The 22,405-nt window shown below is 52.9% G+C and overlaps 1 protein-coding gene across 1 annotated transcript in view; it reads right to left on the bottom strand.

Moving 5' to 3' along the window:
- Inhbb (inhibin subunit beta B) overlaps positions 1 to 1,128 on the bottom strand; it is a 5,733-nt gene extending 4,605 nt beyond the window's left edge. Inside the window, exon 1 of the mRNA XM_050124491.1 lies at positions 537 to 1,128. Coding sequence (XP_049980448.1) covers positions 537 to 993 — 457 coding nt within the window. The 5' untranslated portion in view covers positions 994 to 1,128. The remainder of the gene's footprint in view (positions 1 to 536) is intronic.
- Between the last annotated feature and the right edge of the window lie 21,277 nt (positions 1,129 to 22,405).

Below are 22,405 nucleotides of genomic sequence, written 5' to 3'. Positions count from 1 at the left end.
CTCTCTCTCTCTCTCTCTCTCTCTCTCTCTCTCTCTCTCTCTCTCTCTCTCTCTCTCTCTCTCTCCCATCTCCTTCTCTCCCCCTCCTCTCCTCTCCGGCCCACGTATATCAACAAGCACACACATCTCCATCTACACTGCTAAGCCTACACTCAGATCGTGGGAAACAAAAACATTAAGCAATCACCAAGCAAGTGCCCGCAGAGCCAGGGCTGCGCGCATCTGCCGGGAGGGGGACGCGCGCCCAGAGGCGCTGGCGCCCAATTCCTGTAAGCAGGGGTGAAGGCAGGGTGTTTTCCAGTTGTTTCAGGGAAAGAGAAGCAGCAAAGTGGTCTGGGGTCTGGGCGCGGACGGTAGGAGGGGTCCGCCACCCTTAGACAAGTGCAAGTCCACCGCAGAACGGCCCAGCCCGGAGCCTAAATGCCCTCGGGGCGTGCAGGCAGCAGAGGTGGCGAGGCAGCAGGAGCTTCCTAAAAGAGGGAAAAGAAGGGAGGGTTCGCGGCGGCCGCCGCTGGCTTCCCCAAGGCCAAACCCACCTGTCTCCGCAAAACTGATGATCTCCGAGACGCGCTCTTGGCCATCGGCGCCCGGGCTGGCGTGGCCGTCGAGGTGCGGGATCTCCACGCGGCCGTCCTCGCGCACCTTGCCCGCGTGCAGCTTGCGCAAGGCCGTGACCATGGCGGCCTTGGGCACAGCGTGCGTGATGTTGGGCCGGCCCCGCAACTGCAGGCGGCTCAAGATATGTCTCTTCACCGCCTCCAGGAAGTCACCGTCCACCCGGCCCAGCTCCTCCGGTCGCCGGAAGCCGCCGCCGCCGCCGCACGACGTACAGGTGTCCTGCGAGCCACCCGGAGCTCCGGGTGGCGGGGGCGGGGGTGGTGCGGCGGGCGACGGCGGGGGTGTGGGGGAGCCCCAGGCCTCAGGTCCCAACCAGCTGGCCGCCAAGAGCAGAAGGCAGGCGGCCCCCAACGCCCGACTGGGCAGCCCGTCCATGGTGCGCCGCTGGCGACGAGGGCGCCCGCCGCGAGGCGAGGCGAAGCGAGCTCAGGGCCGGGCTCCGGGCTCCGGGCGCACCGCCCCGCCCCGCCCCCGCCCGGGCCTCCGCCCGCCCGCCTGCCGGGAGCGCAGCCGCCGGCTCGCAGGGGGAGGGGGCCGGCCGGGCCGCGGGGGTTCCCGCGCGGCCGAGAAGGGGCGCCGCGGGGACCAGAGGGGCGCGCGGGCTTTGGTGTGGGGGGGGAACCACCGGGTCACTGGCGCGCGGGCGTCTCGGGGCGCCTAGGCATCTGCAGCCTGCCCATCCTCTCCGCGTCGAGGGCCACCGCAGCCCCCCAACCGGGTGAAGCGAAAGCGGTGAGCGGGGGCAGTGGCGTTGGCGCGGTGGCTTGGTTCGCCTGGGCTGGAAAGGTGGAGAGAAGAACCAGTGGACGCAACTCGCTCTGGAGACCGAAGCGAAGGTGCCAGAGCCCCCGGGCGCGGCGCTGCGGAGGGCGCTGCGGCTGGGGCCCCGCGACCGCACCTGAGCGCCTCGCCCTGTCGCTGCTCGGAGCGAGGACAGGGCCGCCCGAGGCGGCGGCGATGATGGGCAGGTTGTCCCCCCTGCTCTGGGCCGGCGGGAGGAGCGAGCGCGGTGCGGGGGAGCGCCGCCGCGCGGGCCCCTCTTACAGGCGGCGCCGAGCCCTCCTGGGCCGCGGGCCCTGCAGTCCTCCCGGCGCGTCACCCGGCAAAGTTGTCTCTAGGCTCCCGCGGGCGCTGCATCCACCGGCGGGCGATCCGCGGCGCGCTTTTCCGGGGCCTCTGCTCCTCCTTGCTTTCCTGCGCCTGGCTGCCTGCGCGGGCCGGCCGGGGCGGCGGAGAGGGAAAGGCGGTGGCAGGGCCCTTCTCGCTGCTGTCTCTTCTGCCTGCCGCGGCACTGGCGGCCAAAGTCTCTCTGTGTCCCCGGGATCGAGTGCCCTGGTTCGCGCTCCTACTGGCACACGCCGCAAGGCCGGGGAGACAGCTAGGCGGCTGTGGCTGTGGTAGCAGCGTCCCCGCGCCCAGCCGTGGCTCAGAGTGCAGAGCGCGCCCAAGGAGGAGTTCTTCGCTTCGCCTTCTCTTCCTTTCCACTCCCTGTTCTTTTTTCCCCCGAGGGGTAAAAAAGCCGCACAATCTCCGTATGTGCGTGCGCGTTAAGATAGACGTTGGCAGGGAAAAAAAAAAAAAAAAGAAGGGGGGAGTGTCGTCCGGGCCGTGCGGGAGGAGACGGTCCGCGCCTCCCTGCTTGGGCTTCCCGGGGGCGGAGGGGGAGGCGGATTCTGCAGGTCGGTGCTGCCTGATCCTCCTCCCACCCCCTCTTCCCTCTGCTCTTTCTCTTTCTGCCTTGGCAAGGAGGGGCGAGGAGAGCCTCTCCTCCCCCCCCCCCCCCCCCCCCCCCCCCCCCCCCCCCCCCCCCCCCCCCCCCCCCCCCCCCCCCCCCCCCCCCCCGGCCCCGCAATGCCAGGCCACTTTTGCTACCTCGAAACTTTCCCACCACGTGAGAGCCCTAGACCCTCGCCCCATGGGACGATGAATAAATGGCACCGACACACTCCAGAAGTAGAATCTGGGCGCGTCTGGACGCGCCCTATTCAGGGCTATGCTGGCTTTGCCCCTGTCCTAAGCTGTCGCCCTTCACGACCAGGACAGGCTATCCTCACTCGCCGCATGCGCCCCAGACCCTCCAAGAAGCGATCCTTCGTTGTCCAGCTTGGGGGTGGGGTAGGGACAAGCTCTAATGCAGTAGAGAAGCGGCGCGGGTGGATGCCACTCCCAGGCTGCAGCGCCCTCTTCTAGCGTCCCGGGCCGCTGTTCCAATGGGCGATGAATTAGCCTCCTGGGCTAGAAAGAGCAGAGAGGCGGCAGCTGCTGGAGGCTGGGCTAGCTCTGTCATAGTCGGCGAGAGGGTCTGCCTACATTGTGCGTGGTCCCATCTTTGAGGACCCAAGGCATCTGGAGTTCTAGGGTTGATGGGGTCCCCACTCTCCTATCCCGATCTTGGCACACTTGGCTTTAGACAAACCCAGATTCTAGTGAAGGGATAGAGGCACTATAAGCTTTAAATATGGCCCTCCGCGTCCAGACGCTTTCTCATCTGTAAAGGGGCACTGTGATACCTGCATCACACTGCCTCTTTGGGAATCCAAACATACTAAGCCAGCCTCACAGAAGCGTATGAAGAGATGGCTCTGGGGTGCATTTTTTGGCTGCCAGCGGTGGATGAGAGTCTGATTCCCAGCCCTGACCAGAGAACCCCAAGTATAGCCCGTTCTTTCTGTTCCTCCTCCCGTCCCTACCTGGTTCTGAGACAACAATGCCCACGGGACACAGTTCCTAGAGACCAGAACGCACTGCCTGCCCCTCCCCCGCACCGCCCCCTTGCTCTCCAGAACCCTTACCCTCAGTAGGCTCACCTAGCCACAGGCAAGACTGCGACATAAAAGTGTATGAATTGTTTTCCTCGTAATCGGGACGACCCTGCCTAAAGAGACCTCGGACTTGGGGAGGGGAGTCGTTCCACCAACACCCCTTGCGAACTTCCCAAGCCAGCCCTAAGCGCTGTGGACCTTAGCCAGAACTGCAGTTCCACGGAAGCACAAAAGTCTGGGAGCAGAGCGCCCCCTCTCTACCAGTATAAGGAACCGACCAGAAGTCTGCGGGGCAAAACTAGGGCGGGTCTGACTGCCAACTCTTCAGTCTGAAGCAGGAGTCCAGCAGAATTTTGAAGATAACAGCCCTTCTGCCCTCACCCGGCCCATTCGTTACTGTTCTCATCCCATCCTGGTCCTCCCGCTCCCCTACCAGGGGCCCAGGGATCCCTGGGGCAGGAAGTAGATATTCCAGGCACCTGGGACAGCCATCCTTGAAAATGGTCCTGAGCACACCTGGTCCATCTCAGTTTTGGTGAGCATCTTCTCACTAAGCATCACACACGCTCTGGCCCTCTGGCTCTCTCTGTAACCAGAACCACACACCATTTGGCAAATTCGTTCTCAGCCTTGAAGATTTAGCCCAGTCTTAATTCCGGGTGAAGCCCTCCTTGGACCTCAGTGGCCCGAGGAAGTGATTTATCTGATTAGGTGCCCAGTGCCTGGCTGGCTGCCTCATTGCCTGACTTAACTCCAGCACAGAGGCTAGGCCTCGTGGGGCCTGTCGAGTGCCAGACCTGACAGATGATCAGGGAGGGCTTATGAAGGACCGACTGATGAATGAAGGAGAGAGGTCATTAAGCCAATGAAAGGTTTAATACCCCCTCCCGTCCCCCAGCGCCCAGCCTGGAGGATACTCCTGGCCTCCCCTCTTGCCAGCCTCAGCTGGGCTGGACAGGGCTGGGGGAAAGGAAGGAGAGGAGGGGAATAACTCTTTGCCTTCAGGACCTTGAAGCAATCTGCCAGTTGACCTGGTACCAAAGAGTCAAAAGCCATCCCGTGCTTCCCGGTGGGAGGAGGGTCCACGCTTCCAGCCGGGCTGCTGGTCAACTGCAGGGAGGGAACTGGGTCAAGCATAGGCAGAAACCATCTGCTGGAGAAGCTGGGATTATCCTGCCCTCCGCTGATCCCCCGGCCCACGGGAGCCGAGGGTGTAAATTGAGTTCTCCCAGATCACCTTGTACTTTAGGGGGCGGAGAGGGGGGCTCGGCCCCTCTGAAGGGAAAGGGTTGAGTTGCTGTTGCTCACTTAGCACTGGCCCTGGCGTGTCTTCCGCAGGGAACCTCAGCCTTCGGTCTTGGCCAGGGATGTGACTGCGCCTGTCAGTTTTAAATACAATAATGCCCACCGGTGCTGGAACCAACGCCCTGCAAGAGTGCTGCACAGCCAGGCCACCCCCACATAGGGTTTTGGCTTCTTGCCACTATCAAGGAACTCAGGCTCAATGACAAAAGCAAGAAAAAAAAAACATGGCGACACTGGATGTGGGCACACTGAGGGTAGAGGAACTGTCATCTGGGAGCTCAGAGCATTTTCTCTCATGCCAGTTATTTTTCATAACCCATGCGGAGTGTCAATTTAGGGCTGACAGAACTTTCCAGAAACAAGGTGGACCATAAAAAAAACAACAAAACAAAAACAAGCAAACAAAAGCAAGCCTTAGTGCTGGGGCAAACGCCTGTGGTACATGCATGAGGACCGGAGTTGTGATCGCCAGAACCCATGTCAAAGAGCTAATCACAGGCTAGGAATAAGCAGCGCTCAGAGGGTGGGGCACTTGCCTGGCTGTAGGAAGCCCTGGATTTCACCCCAGCAACACTTCAAGTGGGCATAGTGGTGCAAGTCTGTAATCCCAGCCCAGGGAGGTAGAGGCAGAAGGACCAGATGTTCAAGGTCACTTCAGCGATGCAAGGAGTTTGAGGCAAGCTGGGGCTATGTGAGACCCAGTCTCAAAAACAAGCAAAACAAACAAACAAAAACCGGGGTGTGGTAGAAGGTAACTTGTAAGCCCAGCTGGGGAGGTAGATAGGTGGATCCCTGGAGCACAGTGGCCAGCTAGCCTAGCCTACTGAACCAGTTCCAGGCCAGTGAGAGATGCTGTCCTGTCCAGGAAGAGGAGGAGAGTACCCAAGGGAGACACCCAATGCTGGCTTCTAGGCTTATACACAGACACGCATACACACACACACACACACACACACACATGCATGTACACACACTAAGCCTTAGGGCTCATTTGCAAATGTTATTGAGAACCCTGGTGCAGTGCTTGGCCACACAGTCCCTGCAGGATGTGGGGGGAAACACAAGGCCCTTGGCTAGAGGGTGGGTTTGGCAGAGCTGGGCTCAGGGGCCTGACATTCACTTTCCAAGCACTGGCAGAGAAGCCCCTGTTGTTATTAGGCGACACCATCCTGCATCATGCTTCTTTAGGACAGCTCTGGCTGCATAGAAGGGGCTGCATGCTGGTCTAGGGCACAGGCCTGGAACAGCTGTAGCAGGACCACCGAGGGGCGAGCAGCCAAGGCTCTCGTGTGTGTGTGTGTGTGTGTGTGTGTGTGTGTGTGTGTGTACTGGTTGGTAAGAACGGACATACACGGCAGTGTGTAAGTCAGAAGACAGCCTGGACTGTCATTCATTCCTTAGGTACTTTCTACCTTTTGTTTGTGATAAGGTCTCTGATTGGCCAGCAGTATCATGAAGTAAGCCAGACTAACTGGGCCCCAAGCTTCCAGGGATCTGCCTGTCTCTGTGCTGCCCTTTCTGCTGCTCTTTCCTATGGGGTCTGGATATCTAGACTCAGGTCCTCACGCTGGAAAATCTGTGAACCCCAGATACAGGCCGACTGCGGTACTCTCCAGCTTCAGGGAAAAGAGCCATGGGACTTGCGTTAGCAGCCGTTGTAAGAGGTGGGGGATCTGGCTCAGTGGCTAATGGCGGTGGCTCTTCCTTTCCGTTCCAGGGTGCTGGGAATGGAAAGGATACTGCTGCCTGTATCTCCAGTTTCAGGAGAGCTGAGGCCCTCTTCTGATCTCCTTGGGTACCCTCCCCCAACAGTGTACACACACACACACACACACACACAAATTAAAATAATCTCAAAAAGTAAAATTTTTTTAAAAAAAATTTTAAGCCCAGACACCCCAGGCTACCACCAATGTTCTCACTAGAGCAGATGGGTAACTCACATTTCCAAAGTCCCGGTGGCCTGCATCTTCCGGTCTGGTGACACACACAAAAGAACTGGACCCTCTGCACTCTCCGCTTAAGGATTGCCGGCCCATGTGCCCTTGGTTAGCATCCTCCTACACATGCCCTGGGCTTCCATCCCCTCAGAAGACTGCCACAGGTCTGCTTCAGCCCCTCCTCAGCATACAAGCATAGGAGGCACTTCACACAGTCACCTCGTTCTGCTGCCTCCGTAGGAATGATTTGTCAGATAGCCCAGGCTGGCCTTGAATTCAAAAAGTAGCTGCAGATGACTTTGAACCTTTGATCTTCTCAAGTGCTGGTGAAATGGGAATGCACCACCATTCCTAGTGTGTGTTGCTAGGGCCCAAACCTGAGGCTTCCTGCACTATCATGGAGTATTCTACTGAGCAGTTTCCACTGCTCTGCCTCAACAGCATTTTCAAGACAGAGTCTCAGCGTCTCACATGTAGTGCAAGCTGGCCTGGAACTAGTAGACCAGGCAGGACTCGAACTCGCAGAGATCTGCCTGCCTAGGTCTCCTGAGTGCTCTGACTTGAGCTATTTGCCAGCACACCTGACTAGACAGGCTTTTTAACACTTGTCATCTGTAATGTCACTTTTGAGCTTTCTTCTCTGCTCCTGAACCAGGGCCCCACCATTGGCTATTATGAAGCACAGTGCTAGTGTTCTTGGGAGAGGCCATAACTGGGAAGGAGTTGACTTGGCTTTCCCTAACGGCACTAGGTTGGGCGCAAATAGGATTTAACATGCTTTGAACACTCAGGAAATATTTCAACAGCAGGCCCTGGGTATGGCTGTCCAAGTTAATATATTTCTTACAAAAAAAAAAAAGAGGTGCTAAATTCAGCAGTTGGTTAGTGGCCCACTTCAAATTGCTAATCACAAAGTATTCCTAGCATTGAGTTCATTTCTGTTCATTCAATAAATATAATGAACTAGCCAGGCCAGATATGGTCATACATGCTTGTAACCACAGTCCTTGGTTCTCAATTATATTTGCAAATGAGCCCCAAGATTGCATGTGTGAGCCGGGCGGTGGTGGCACACTCCTTTAATCCCAGAGGTAGAGGTAGGCGGATCTCTGTGAGTTCGAGACCAGCCTGGTCTACAAGAGCTAGTTCCAGGACAGGCTCCAAAACCACAGTGAAACCCTGTCTCGAAAAAACCAAAACAAAAACAAACAAAAAAAGATTGTGTGTGTGGTGTGTATGGTGTGTGTGTGGTGTGTGTGTGTGTGTGCACGTGCAATCCAGTCATTCTATTATAGTTGACACAAGCTTCATCTTCCCCAGCCCAGCCTCCTGATTGGTACCTAGAACTGTGTTAATTTTAGTTCCTCTCTCTTGGAGGCTTTTTACTCTAGGCAGGCATCTCCTCCCATCCACCCTCTTCCTCACCCTCAGGCTCAAAGTCCAGAAAAAAGGAACTCCAAACACTCCTCTAGCCTAGGGCACATAATTCTCTGTGCGCCTCTTCCTCTCCACGTATTAGATTCTGGTTTAGAGAGAAGGGGAAAGATGGAAGCTTGAAGAACGAGATTTTCCTTGATGATCAAATGCATTTATATCTATTCAGACATTTCTTCCTTGGTAAGGAGAATACAGTGTTTCAGTTCTGGGCTATTGAGGATGAACATGTATTTTGTGCTTGCTGTCTACACTGGTAAAAGATTCTCAGAGTCAGATAAGTATGGCCAGGGCAGATGAGATGGCTCCGCGTGTAAAGATGTGTCTAGAGACCTGAGTTCAACCCCTGGAACCAGAGCTGACTTTCACAAATGGCTCTCTGCAGACACACACACAGACACACACACACACATAAATATATGGATGAATCGATGAATGAATAGACATAATTTTAAATCTTTTTAAGTGTTGAGTTTAACTGTGGTGGTGCATTCTTTTCCTCCCAGCACTCATGAGGCAGAGGCAGATGGGTCTCCCTGAGTTCTAGGACAGCCTGGCCTTGAGTGAAATTGTATCTCAAAACTAAATAATTGAATACCATCCTGGAGAGATGGTGTGATGGGTAAGAGCACTGGCTGCTCCTTCAGAGAGTCTGGCGTCTGTTCCCAGCACCCACATGGCAGCTCACAACCATCTCTAACTCTAGTTCCAGGGGAATCTAATGCCCTCTTCTGGCTTTGGCTGCACCAGGCACCCACACAATGCACAGACGTACATGCGAGCAAAATACCCAAACACATAAAATACATTTTTCAAAATCAATTAATAAATTGACTTAAAAAGTGTAGGCAGAGCTCAGGCTCCTGGCATCCTCAATGAGCCCCTGGCTAACAGGTCCCTCTTAGCAGTCCTGTCTGCCCAGAGGTTCCCCACAAATGCCCAGGATTTGAGGTCTTGCCTTTATATACCTGTCCAGAAGATGGAGAGGTGGGAGGAAGAAGAGGAGCAAGGACTAGATGCGCAGTGAGATAAAGAGAGAGACACACAATAGGTCGTGGGTTGAGGATGTGGCTCAGGGGGTAGAATGTTTGCCCGACAGGCACGGGGTCCTCAGTACCAAACAAAGTGGCCATGGCAGTATATGCCTATAATCACAGCTCTTGGGAAGTAAAGGCAGGCAGGTAAGGAGTTCATGGTTTTCCTTGACTGTACAGTGAGTTGGAGGCCAGCCTGGGCTACATGAGACCGTGTCTTTAAAAAATACAGAACATTAAGCACAGATTTTACTCTTGTCTCTCCTAGCTGGCTGAAGCCTTCTCACACAGCGTCTGCCAGCTTGAAAGTAAAGAATTGCCCTTGGTGTAAACACAAGGGCCCACCAGGCATTGGTTTTCATCAGATCCAAGGCCCTCAGTTGCTTCAGCTACATTGTTTCAATGATACAAAGACCGCAGCCCTTGGGTTACCATCCAGTCCTGTTCCCATGGGTGCATAGCATGATTTTGGAGACGGGTGCTCAGGAGCCATTTGGTGATTAAATCCGGATCTACTCAGACATATGTACTGGCGATCGCTCACTGTCTCCTCCATGAGGACATGGTCTGGCTTCTGGGCCCTCAGCGTGGCTCAGTTCATCCTGACCCTCCATCTGTCTTCCCCATGGTCGGCCTTTGTTTAGTGTGCACAAGTGTGCATGGATGCATAAAGCCCAGACGTCAACTTCAGGTGGCATTTGTCACGTATCATCCACTTGCTTTTGAGACAGTGTCTTCTAGTGGCCAGGAACTTGCCTTGTAGGCTGGGCTGTCTGGTCAGTAAGCTCCAAGGCTCCTTGCTCTATTGCAATACCCGGCTTTTCTCACACAGATTCGGAGGATCAAGCTTGGGTCTCTGTGCTTGCCAGGCAAGAGTTTGGCTCCCTGAACTACATACCCAGCCCCCAACCTTGTTTATTTGCTTGCTTGCTTGACACAGACTCTCCTCAAATAGCCCAAACTGGACTTGAACACACTATCCCCCTGTCTCAGCTTCTTGGGCGCTGGGATAACAAACCCAGCTCTAAACCATATTCTCAGGCTCATTGTATACTTTGGGAAGGGCCTGACTCCTGGGTGCTGAGTGCCATGCACAATAGTGAGAGGCCGTGGTCCTGTCCTGCCCCAAACACAGGCACCAGGCAGGCAAGCGCTGGGCCACTCTGAAGGTCCAGACATGGGAGAGGTCTTGGTACTGTGGGGTGTACAGAGGGTGAAAGAGAGGGAACTGGGCTGTGGTAAGAGATTCCTGAGCACACTGAGGGGTTGGAGTGACCCTGGAGGAGGTAGAACCCAGCCAGTCAGGGTCAGGAGGGACGTCTGGCCGGGTCTCGCAGACAGCACACTTCTAAAGGGCAGAGTAGGGTCATGGCGACTTTTTGGAGCTGCCTGGGCTGCAGGCTCCGCTCCCTCGGGTACTTACTCTTGCCATTTGGAATTTTCTGCTCCAGGCAGCCTAAGTCTGGCTTTAAACACTTCAAGAAGACCTCAAGTGGAGGGTGAGGGGGGAAGTACCCTGTTAGGGAGCAGGAGGGACAGAGAATTGGGACTTGACAGGAAGGTAGGTGGAAAATGATGAAAGGCAGGTGACATGACCAGAGAGCCCCAGGAGAAGGTCTCCAGCACCCAAGTGCAGCACATCAGAGAGCCTGAAGGAACCCCAGGGCCCCACACAAATAGTAATGAGGATCTTTAATCCCCTTCTGATGGGGCTGGCGGACGCTTGGGATAGACGTGGCATATTAACTCCCTTGGCAGATTTCTGTACCTCAGGATTACACGCCTGCCTTCCTCTGTGGAAGGTCAGGGTCTGGAACTGTGAGGTGGGTAAAATGCTCACACTACCATCTGAGACCCATGTCCCTTCTTCCTTTTTACCACTGCTGTTGTCTCGCAATCACAAGACAGTTGCTGGGGCAAGGCCAGCCATGTTTCTGTCTCAGGCAGCAGAAGCAGGGAACACAAGACAGAGCGGAGCTTTTCAATCTCCTGGCTGAGACAGAGCCCGGAAAAGGACAAACCTAGAAATCCGGCTCAGGATGCACAGAGACACTTAGCTGGAGACTACGCTGTTTCCAAGGAAACAAGGAAAATCAGACCAAACGAGGGCCTGTGAGATGGTTCCGTGGGCAAAGGTGCTTGCCACCAAGCCGGACAACCTGAGTTCAATGCCCTGGGACCACGGGATGGAAAAAGAGTCCAACTGCCAAACAGTTGCCTTCTGACCTCCAAACACATGCCATGCCATTCGCTCACCCTCACCCCCACACGCAAACAACAAAAAGTTTGTAATTAAAAAAAAAGCAGAGTGGGCACAAAGTATGGAAAAGAGCCCGAGTTTCGTTCTGCGGGTAATGGGAAGGTGTTTGAGAACTTTGATTTGCCCAACTAGATCACTCTGGCTAAGGTGGGGAAGGAGGGAGAGAGGGCGCTGAGCTAGAGGCTGTTGCAACAATCCGCTGAGAGACAAGTGGGTTCGGCCAGAGCTCCGATGAGAAGGAACTGGATTTGGCCCCTGCTTGGGGCTGTGCTGCTGGGACTTGGTGCTAGATTAGTTGTGGGTATAAAGGACTCAGAGAAAGCAGGTGGATCCTCTGGGCATGGTAGAACACCTGTACCCTTAGCATTTGGGAGGGTCAAGGCCGAGAACCTCAAGTTCCAGGCCAGCATAAGCTATGTCGTGAGACCCTGGCTAAAAGCAGGAAGAAACGAAAGGAGCTTCAGTGGCTAAAGGGGCTTGCCGAGCAAGCCTGGAGACCGGGGGTGAATCCAGAACCCACGTGAAGGTCGAAAGAGAGGGCCAGCTTCACAAAGTTGTCCTTTGAGCTCTGCGTGCTGCCACACCACACATCTCAATAGCAAGGCTGGCAGGAAGTCCTGGGTGCCAGATTCCCAGCCCAGCGTAAGTGTGTGGTGCTCAACACCTGTAATCCCAGTACTCAGGGAAGTAAAGGCAGGAGGAGCGGACATTCAAGGTCACCCCTCGGCTACGCAGAGATTTCAAGGCCAGCCTGGGCTAGAGACCGAGCCTCAAAAGGGGAGAGAATACCTGAGACAGATCAGTGGGCAAGGGGCTTTGCTGCCGAGTCTGACGGTCTGAGTTTGAGCTATATGTCCCACGTAGTGGGAGGAGAGAACTGACTCATAGCTGTCCTCTGACCTCCACAGGCACACTACAGCACTCTCACACACACACACATACACACACAAATTTTCCTTTTTTGGTTTGTCGAGACAGGGTTTCTCTGTGTAATAGTTCTGGCTGTCCTGAACACATTCTGTAGACCAGGCTGGCCTCAAACTTACTGAGATCTGCCTGCTTTTGCCTCCTGAGTGCTAGGATTAAAGGTGTGTGCCGCCACCACCATCCAGCCAAAATAAATTCCTTAAATTTAATTTTTTCTGAGTTTCACTATATAATCCCTGGCTGGCTTGAACTCACAGAGTTCTTCCAGCTTCTGTTTCCCAAGGGCTGGGATTAAAGATGAGTGCCACTGTACCTGGCAAAATGTAATTTTAAAAGGTTTTTTTGGGGGGGGTTGTTTGTTTGTTTTTAAGAGGGAAAGGAAAAGAAAGGACTGAGAATATGATTCAGACCACAGCCCAATGTGATGTCTCTGAGGAAGCTGGGGCGGGGCAGGGGGCACAATGGAAGCTCAAGTAGATTGGCTGAATTTGGCAGCCCATTAGACTCTATACTGGCCGCAGAACAAGGAAGCAGATGCTGAAGTTTGTGGTTCGGGATAGAGGGCTAACAAATGTGGGAGCTGCCAGCATCTAGAATGGTCTTAAAAGCCTGGGGCAAGATGAGTTCACCAGCAGGATGTGGATGAGGGAAGATGAGGGCCAAGCCTGAGCCCTGGGTACTTGAGCCTACAGAGGTGGGAGTGCCAACAGGGAAGGAGAACAGCCAAAGCAGGGTGTTGAGAGGCAGTCGGGGCCAGGGCCAAAGGCTGGACAGTGGACTGCAGGAGAAGCCAAGGCCTTACCCTCCGTGGGCAGCAGAGGTGATGTCTCCCCTGCATGTGGAAGGAAGTGTTATGAGGGAACACGTGGTTCCACCAGGAGACTCCCAGCCGGGGTCAGAGCTAGGCAGGATGTGTGTTCAAAGGGGGTTCCCCCATTGTCAACCTCGAGTACCCCCAGGCATCCCCCAAAAGCTGCTCCACTCCTGCTTAGAAAGATCCCCCAAATGGTAAGAAGATGGCTGTTCGGTGGTGGTTCTGCGGGTTCTAAGCGGTGGCTCTCTGGGCTTGTGGAGCCCCTTAGAGCCAAGTGCCTCCTGAAAGAAGTCCCTGTGCCAGAAACACATGAGCACATCACCCAGTTGCCTGCCAGCGCTGCTCCCTGTCATGGTGAAGGAAGCAGACCCTGTGTCTGAGCAGGGCTCTGACTCTCACTCCTGAATGGTGTCAGAGTAGGTACTCGTGGGTTGGTACCCGCATCTCTGAGTCTTGTCACACGCTACTGCTTGGGGAACCTGGTGTCCCATTCTTTGGTATAAGAGGAGGAAAGAGGGAAAGGCTGGAATCATTGAGGCATAGGTCCTTTGTTGGAATCCCTCAACACAGTCAAGAGTAGAGAGAACAGTATGCTGAGCCCCTCAGGAAGAGTGCAGTCACTTTGCTCCTAGGCGTCATTTTTGCAAAGATGACTATTTATTTACTTACTTATTTAGTGTATATGTATGTGCATGTGTATGTGTGCGTATGCACTCGCGTAAAGAGTGTATATGTATGTGCACGCAGAGGCCAAAAGAGGGCACCAGTGTCCTCTGTCATTATTGTTCCCCACCGATTCCTCTGAGTCAGGGTCTTTCCTTAAATCTGGAGTTCAAGTTTTTGCAGGTAGGCTGGAAGCCAGCAGGCTCTAGTACTCCTGTCTCTGCTCTCCCCGCTCCCTGTGGTGCTCCAGGCAAGGGTGAGACAGACTGTTTGTTATGTGGGTCCTGGGATCAAAGTCTGGTCCTCTTTTAACCTCTGAGCCAGCTTCCCAGTTCATTGTATTTTGTTGGTGGTGGTGTTGTTGTTGCTGTTGTTTTTGAAACAGGGTCTCTCATAGCCCAGGCTGGCCCCAAATTATCTATATAGCCAAGCATAACCTTGATCATCCTACTTCTGCTTGTGTGCTGGGGTTATGGGCATGTACCTCTGGGACTGACTTACGTGGTACTGTGGCTGGAACCAAGGACCTAGTGAATGTTTGATCAGTGGAGCAAGCCTGTGTCCTAGAGATGGTTTTGCTAGCTGTCCACAGCAAGATTTCCCACACTGCAGGTTATCAGACATGACTGGCTTTTGTGGGGCTGGAGAGGTAGTTCAGCAGCAGTTAAGAACACTGGCTGCTCTTCCAGAGGACTTGGGTTCATTTCCCAGCACCCACACGGCATCCCACAACTGTCTGTGACTCCAGTTACAGGTTATCTGACTCCCTCACAAAGATATACTTGCAGATGAACTACCAATGCACATAAAATAAATAAATCTTAAAAAATCTTGCTTTTGAGTCTGAATTTCTTGGCTCAGGATATTCACTTTTTTAATTCAGTAAAACATAATGGAATAGAAAATAATTTAAAGGGCACACAGTCTTGTGTAAGACTTAAGTTTCAATGATGCTGATGTCCATATTTATGTCTGTATGTATGTGCTCTAGGTGGCCATGTCCATTGGGCTTGGCAAATGAGTTTAAAAACTGATGTTGTCTTCTTGGGCCCCACCCATGGAGGAGTGTCCACACAACTGGATGGGGCCTGCCAACTGCTGGCTGACCAGTTCTTCTGCACTGGAGAAGGTCTTGCTTCATGGAGACAAAACCAGCTGTGCTTTCCCTACAGCTGCACGTCTCCGTGGTCACATGACATCCTGCAGGCTGACTGGTTGCTGTAGAACGCTCTGCTGTCATCTCCACCGTAGCAGCCGTGACTGTTTGCAACCCTTGAGATCAGGCATTGGCAGCTGATGTTCCCTCATAGAAGAAGGGGTAGGGACAGCCATTGATCCCTCACCAAAGATTCTAGCCACTCCTTCCTGAGCCTCCTGGCCAGCTGGATGTGATTCTGCCTTAATGGCACATGGCCTCCTGGTCCCAGAGGCGCTAAGTAGAGAGGATGGAGGGTTAACAGAAGGGGAAGAACTTCACGTATGCAGCTATATGGAAGTTGCCAGCCACATTGGGGGCACTTTTCAGAGGTGTGGCTACTCTACGGGGCAGCCCATTCAACTTAGTTCCTCAGATTCGACTTTGGCGGAATCATACTTCGGTCTGTTCTTTAGAACCCTCTAAGAAGGAAGCACTGGCTTGTGACTCCCCAGGGAAAGAGTTCCCCTAATACTGGCACAAAGCAATACAGAGGAATCGATATGGTGTGGTACGGCACTGTGGAGTTCAGCAGCAATGCAGGGTGGTGCAGTGTGTGGTTCAGCACTGGGCAATGCAGTGCACAGGAGCACAACACAACCAACCCTTCTCTGGAGAGCCACTACTCCCACTGAGACCAGTAACCATGCCAGATCCTCCATCCCCCGAGAGAGTTGTGACTATTGGCCTGGCTCACCACAGAGGCACCTGCACACTTTGTGTACCCCAAAAGTACCACTCCCAAAGGTTCTAACGAGGAAAGGACTGCTGCTTGAGTATGAGGGGATCTACACTTCCAGGTAAGGGGGCTGGGACTGGGAACCCCTGGCCTAGAGGGAGGCTTAGGATCACCTCCACAGAGCTGAGCTCCAGAGCACTGCAGGGGAACTTCTGTACCTAGTAGTGTCAACATCCAAGCATGGGTGTGGTCCTGCCTCATGCCCTGGGGACCAAAGCCATTCTATTAAGGAGAAACTGCCCAAAGTCTTACTTCCACGCAGGGAGTGTGGGACAATTCTGTATTCTGTCAATTATGTTTTAAATAAATGCTGATTGGTCAGTAGCCAGGCAGGAAGTATAGGCAGGACAACCAGACAGGAAGTAGAGGAGGGTCAAAGAGAACAGGAGAATTCTGGGAAGAAGGAAGCCCATTCCTCCCCAGTCCTGTCTAGATGCTGAAGAAGGAAGATTTGACCTACCCTACTGAAAAAGGTACCAAGCCATGTGGCTAACATATATAAGAATATGGGCTAATGTAAGTTATAAGAGTAAATAAGAAGCCTGAGCTAATGGTCCAGTTTATAACTTATGAAGACCTCTATGTGATTTCCCTCGGGGGTTCCGGCAGGACAGAAACCCCAACAAGCAGGCCCTCATGTTAGACGCAGGGGCCTTCACCCAAGCTCTCCCAATTATTCTCTCTCACCTAGAGGTGACCCCCTCTTCCTGTCAGTGGGCAGGGAATGTGTACCCCTCCCAATCCACCCCTGTGTCCTGCCCTTCCCCTGCTCCTGACTGCTTCATTCCTGCTTGGTCCTTTACTCAGAGGATGAAGGGGCCATGCAAAGACAATTAGAGCCAAGAGTTTACTTTATTGTCACAGACCAATGGAAAACCCTATGTGCCAGCAGAGTAAAGCGTATCACACACACCCATCCACCAGTCACCAGCCTCCACAATCAGGGCATAGCGCCCATCTGTGTGAGCTGTGTCAGCCATTACCACCACATGTGCAGAAGGTCATGGAGAACTCCAGTGAAGCCGCCCAGGCTACACCCGTGTCCTGGCCTCGGGCACGAGTAAGCCCTCTGTGCCCGGCTGTCATGGATGTAGGCATGTCCCCGTGTGCCCGGCTGTCATGGATGCAGGCATGTCCCCGTGTGCCTGGCTGTCATGGATGCAGGCATGTCCCCGTGTGCCCGGCTGTCATGGATGCAGGCATGTCCCTGTGTGCCCGGCTGTCATGGATGTAGGTGTGTCCCCGTGTGCCTGGCTGACATGGGTGTAGGCATGTCCCCAGCATGTACTTCTTAAGAGAAAGGGCTTATGAAGGTTTGGTGTGTCTTCTAGAAGGTTCTGGTGAATTCTTATATCCTTACTGGGTGAAGGGTGCCTTTACTCACTCATCGCCCAGAAGGACAGTACTGAATTACCAACCACCTTAGAAAGAAACCTAAATAGCTTCTAAAAATCTCTTTGCTGGGAGTAAGAACTGGATAGATGGTTCCATTGGTAAAGTATTTGTCTTACAAGAATAAGAACCCAGGGTTCAATCCCCAGAACCAATGTTTAAAATGTCAATTGTGATAGTTGATGCACAATTGTAATCCTAGCTCTGGGAAGTGCAGAGACAACGCACATCAGAGCTCCCTAGTCCGATGAGAAACCGTCCCAGACTATGTAAGGTTGGTAAGGTGGCTTATGCCACACAAGCCTGATGACCTGAGTTCAATTTCCGGAACCTGTGCAAAAATGGAAGAAGAGAACTGACTTCCAAAAACTGTCACCTGACTGCCTATATACACCATGGCATCACACACACACACACACACACACACACCAATTATTAAAAATATTAAAAAAATAAGTTGATGTCTCCTAAAGAATGACACCCAAGGCTGACCTCTGTTCCCACACGTATGTGACGCTCTCTCACACACACATAATAGACCACAACCAATGAGAGGTGACCCTTTTGCTGTAGGATGAACTCTGTCGGAAGTGATTTTGTTCTTGGGAAGACAGGAGGGAAACAGGCAGAATGGCTCATTTCCAACCTCAGTGGCTTTGTCCGGGTTTTGCTCAATCTCCTGGCTAACGGCTAAACCATCTGAACTCTCAACCAAAATAAATACACCTCTGAAGTTGAACAATGTTATTACATCAAGGCTGATGTAATGGTTCCGAACCATGAGAAAATTGTATTCCTGCATAATGGGCCCCTCTGTTCAGCCAGGGGAAAGGCTGGGCTGCTGGCTGCCTGTCAAAAGGAATTTGGCATTTTCCATCATTGTTAAGCTGGGTGTGTGTATGTGTGCGTTTGTGTGTGTGTGTTCATGTGAGTGTGTGTGTACGTGCGTGTGTGTATGTAAGCTCATTAATGATATTGCAGTCCCTGTGGTGTGAAAATGTACAGAGAGATAGTATGCCTTAATTCAAGGATGCAGAATAGGTCCCTAGGCCAACCCAAAGAAGAGTTCTAGAATGATCAGGCTCTGCCCCCTTCAGCCCCCAAATCCTTCCTAGACTCAGCTAGTCACAGGATGACACTTCTGATTTTAATGACTGTCTGCAAAGTGACTCAAAGTCACAAGACTCAAAGATTACCTCACTACAGAGGACGATTTCGAAGTACAAGTTGGGAGTCATATCTGACCCCAGGAACACCTAGGCATGTGTCCTGGACACCCCTGGGGGGGATGTGCAGACAAGATATCTACTCCAGAAGCCAGCCTGAGCTGAGAGGGGTCGCCTGGACATTCTTCAAACCCATTACTTAGTACACAACCCTAAGCCTCCCATGGTCCACCCCTGACCCTGAGATCTCTCGCACCTTTGACTCTCTAACAGGACCTGAGCAGAGACAGTGTCTGGAAGACATACCTTCTGTTTCCCACCAAGTCAGGACCAAGAAAGAAAAGCCAGGAACAGCACTGGGAAGCTGACCCAGTGAGTAAAGTGCTTGCCTTGCAAGTGTGATTACCTGAGTTTAATCCTCCAGAACCGACCAATAAAAACAGACAAGTGTGGTGGCATGTGTCTGCAGTTCCAGAGCTGGGGAAGTGGAGACAGCGATCCACACAACTCCCTGGTCGTCCTCCTGGCTGAAACAGAAAGCCCATCTTCAACAAGAGACTCTCTCCAAGAGTAAGGTGGAAAGTCACTAGGGAGAACAGCCAGTGTCAGCCTCTGACCTCCACATGTAAACACACACACATGCGCACACATGTGCACACACATGTGCACACACAGGCACACACACAGGCACATATGCACATCATGTGAAATGCTGCCCAATGGAATCTGAGCCCTCTAAATCCAGGCTCTAGGGAGAAGACAAATGGTTTTTTGGTTTTGGATTTTTTACGTATGATCAACTGTCAAACACGCATAGAACTCAAAGTTAGCCTTCCCAAGGGTCCTTGTGTCATAGCTTAACAAGAGACTCTGGAACCTCAGGACCTGACCCACCAGTCCACAGACAATCTGAAGGCACCAGCCACATCTACAGCACAGGAAAACAATCACCCACAGATGGCCCACCCAAAATGATCTCCTCTTACCTTGATCATGTTCTGTGTGTAGTGTGTGCTGTGTGTGTGCCCACACGTGTGCGGAGGCCTGAGGTTGGTTTCAGGTATCTTCCTGTGAACCTCCTGCTCACTGATTCTGTTGTATGAGCTAGGCAGCTCACCCCAGAGATCTTGCCTGCCTCCCCAGCACTGGGTTTGCAGGTGGACCACCACACCCACTAGGTTTTCATGTGAGTGCCAGGATCTGGCACACCCATCCCGTGCGTGTGCCACAAGTGCTTACACTAAGCCATCTCCCCAGTCCCCTTTGCTCATCGTTCTTCAAAGATTGATTTTATTTGTGATTATGTGTCTTGGGGGGGGGGGGATGTGTGCCTGTGGGAAGATGCTTTCAGACTCCAGTAGAAGGTGTTGGAAGCCCTGGAGCTGGAGTTACAGGTGGTCGTGTGAGCTCCCTGACATAGGTGCCAGGAGCTGAACTTGCATCCTCTGCAGCAGCAGTGTGTGCTCCTAACCACTGAGTCACCTCTCCAGCCCCATCTTTCTTTTTCCAATTGTTTATCTTTTCATTTCTGTGTGTGTGTATTTAGAGTTCAAAGTTCACATGCCATGGAGTTAAAAGACAATCATTTCTCTCTCTCCACCATGTGAATCCCGGGGATTGAACTCAGACTTTGAGGCAGCTGCCTTTACCGACTGTGCCACCCAGCTGCCCTTGCGCATTTTCCTAAAGGTGTTATCTCCAAACACAGCCGGGTTCTAGTGTAGCAGGCTTAGGACTTCAATGTGGATTTGTGGGGACAAAACTCAGAGGTGCTGGCATGGTCAAAATGATGATGTTAGGTAAAGTGTCCAGTGGCTTACTGAAGCTCGTTCTGATCAGAGTGGGGATGAAGGACAGTCGACTCTCAGAAACTCTGTTCCACGGAAGTCTGAGACATTCCCTGGTTCTACCGTGTGAAGTGACAGGAAGGGACAGCAGGGAACGGAGCACATATTCCAAGCAATGTGTCAGCTTCTCTGGAAACGTCAAGCTAAGAGCATGCTAGCGAGGCTTCAGAACTACAGGGGCCCTCTTCAAATTCACCATTCTCTGCGTGGTTTTTATTACCCTCACCCAAGTGGGCATCAACAGCTGGGTGGCACAAGTCTTTAATTTCAGCACCCAGGAGCCAGAGGCAACAGATATCTAAGTTTGAGGCTAGCCTGGTCTACAGAGCAGTTCCAGAACAGCCAGAGCTACACAGAGAAATGCTTCCTCAAATAAATAAACAAAAACCAACAACAACAAAGTGAGCATGGTATGGTAGGATACACTGGAAAAGAGAGGAGAGAGAAATCACATTGGCATAACTTCGTTTGTTGAGGTGTCTCTAGCTCAGGCTAGTCTCCAACTTGATCTTTAGCAGAGGATGATGACCTTGAACTTCTAACCCTACTGCCTGAGCCTCCTAAGTGCTGGGATTATAGGTGAGCAGCTGGAGTTCAATCCTAGAGCTCCAGGCATGCTCGGTAAGCATTCCACCAGCTGGGCTACTTTCCCAGCCCCTCATAGAACTTTCTATTATAGTATGGGTTATAGCTGGTTTCTTATACTATTGATTATAGGTGTTAATAACGTAAACATTTTATTTATGTGTATTAATTTAGTTGGGGGCATGCACGTGCTATGGAATGTGCGCGAAGGTCAGAGGATGACAACTTCTGGGAGAAGGTGGGCTGCAGCAGCGGAGGCAAGCGCGTTACGCTGGAACCCACCACTGGGGTCCTGAGGACACAGTCCAGGCGGTGGCACTCTCTTACTGTGCTGAATTCTGAGTAGTAGAATTTATCATAGTTCTGTGTAGAAGAAAAAATCGTCTCATGAGGTCAGTCTATTCATAACGTAGGGCGTCCATTGAGGGTCTCAGAGAGGAGTCTCCCATGGAAGGAAGGACCATTATATGTGCAATCCTGTCCCTGAATGGCACAGACTTCACAGGCCCTTCCTGTGTCCTGCAACCTGGGAAATGGCAAAGGAATTAGACACTGGTCTCATCTCGTCACAGGACAAGAACTTTTTGGAAGCTGGAAAGCAGTGATTCAGAGCACTTGCTGCTCTTATAAAGGACCAGAGCTCAGTTTGGCCCACTCATGTGAGGTGGCTCCCAACTGCCGGGTTCCTTCTGGTCTCCCCGGGCACCAGCACTCACACTCACACACACACACCTACACAGAGACACACAATGAGAGACAGATCTTTAACAGAGAGGGGGAGTTTGCGGGATGAGAAGAGTGGGCGCTCATCCCTGCAGTCTATCTGGCTAACACTTGTTTCTCCTGGGAAAGGTAGAGCTTTGGACCACACTCACCATGCATCTGTTGAAACAGGCACTCCTCTGCCCGACTGCAGGAGCTCCAGCCAACTCGCCACGGGTGGATGCTCCTCACACTCTCTGCCCTCACCTAGAAAATGGCAGCCAGGTGATTTCTCAGACATGCTAGCAGCTTTGCAAGCGGTAGGTAACTAAAGCCTCCTTGGGCAGGCCGGTTAGACAGCTCATCGAGTAAAGGTGCTTGCCTCGAAGCCTGGCGTGCAATATCTGGGATTCATGGCTGTCCTCTGAACTCCACACCGCTACTATGGCGTGTGTGTGCACGCGCACACACAGACACATATAAATGTAGTAAAACGTTCAAGCCAGAATGGTGGTTCATGCCCTTAGGCCCATCACTTAGGAGGCAGAGGCAGGTTCATCATAGCTGCATCCTGTGACAGGCTCGTTAAACATTGGAACAAGTTACCTGGAGGAGAGAGAGACCTTAGTCTGACTGAGCCGAGGTGTGGTCTCGCCTCCAGGCAGGAAGGAGAACTAGATGGCCTCCCTGGGCCTCTGCCTTCCTGGGGATTTCAGGCAGACATCAACATCTGGAGAGTGACACTGCCTGAGATCCTAGTGGCCGGAAGCCAGCGCAAACAGGGTGGCCCAGTCTGGGCAAACTACCCCGAGCTAACCACCTGATAGACTTGCTAATAGGCGTGGCACCTACGAGGATTTCCTATTTGACAGAGCGAAAGCATAGACGAGACTGCTGGACTTGGAAGGGGCAGTGGCCAGAGCTTGAGGCCGCCGTGGTGTGTGTTTCACAAAGAGGCACACAGAAAGGTCCTTATGCAAGGATGGGAAGGCCTGCCTGGCAGGTCTCTCCTCCAGCTCCTA

This window comes from Alexandromys fortis, unplaced genomic scaffold, assembly GCF_014885135.2.
Source record: "Alexandromys fortis isolate MF-2015 unplaced genomic scaffold, M_Fortis_MF-2015_v1.1 scaffold_232, whole genome shotgun sequence".
Classification (NCBI taxonomy): Eukaryota; Metazoa; Chordata; class Mammalia; order Rodentia; family Cricetidae; genus Alexandromys; species Alexandromys fortis.
Note: the sequence above shows the minus strand (reverse complement) of the source record. Positions and strands in the feature narration are given on the sequence as shown.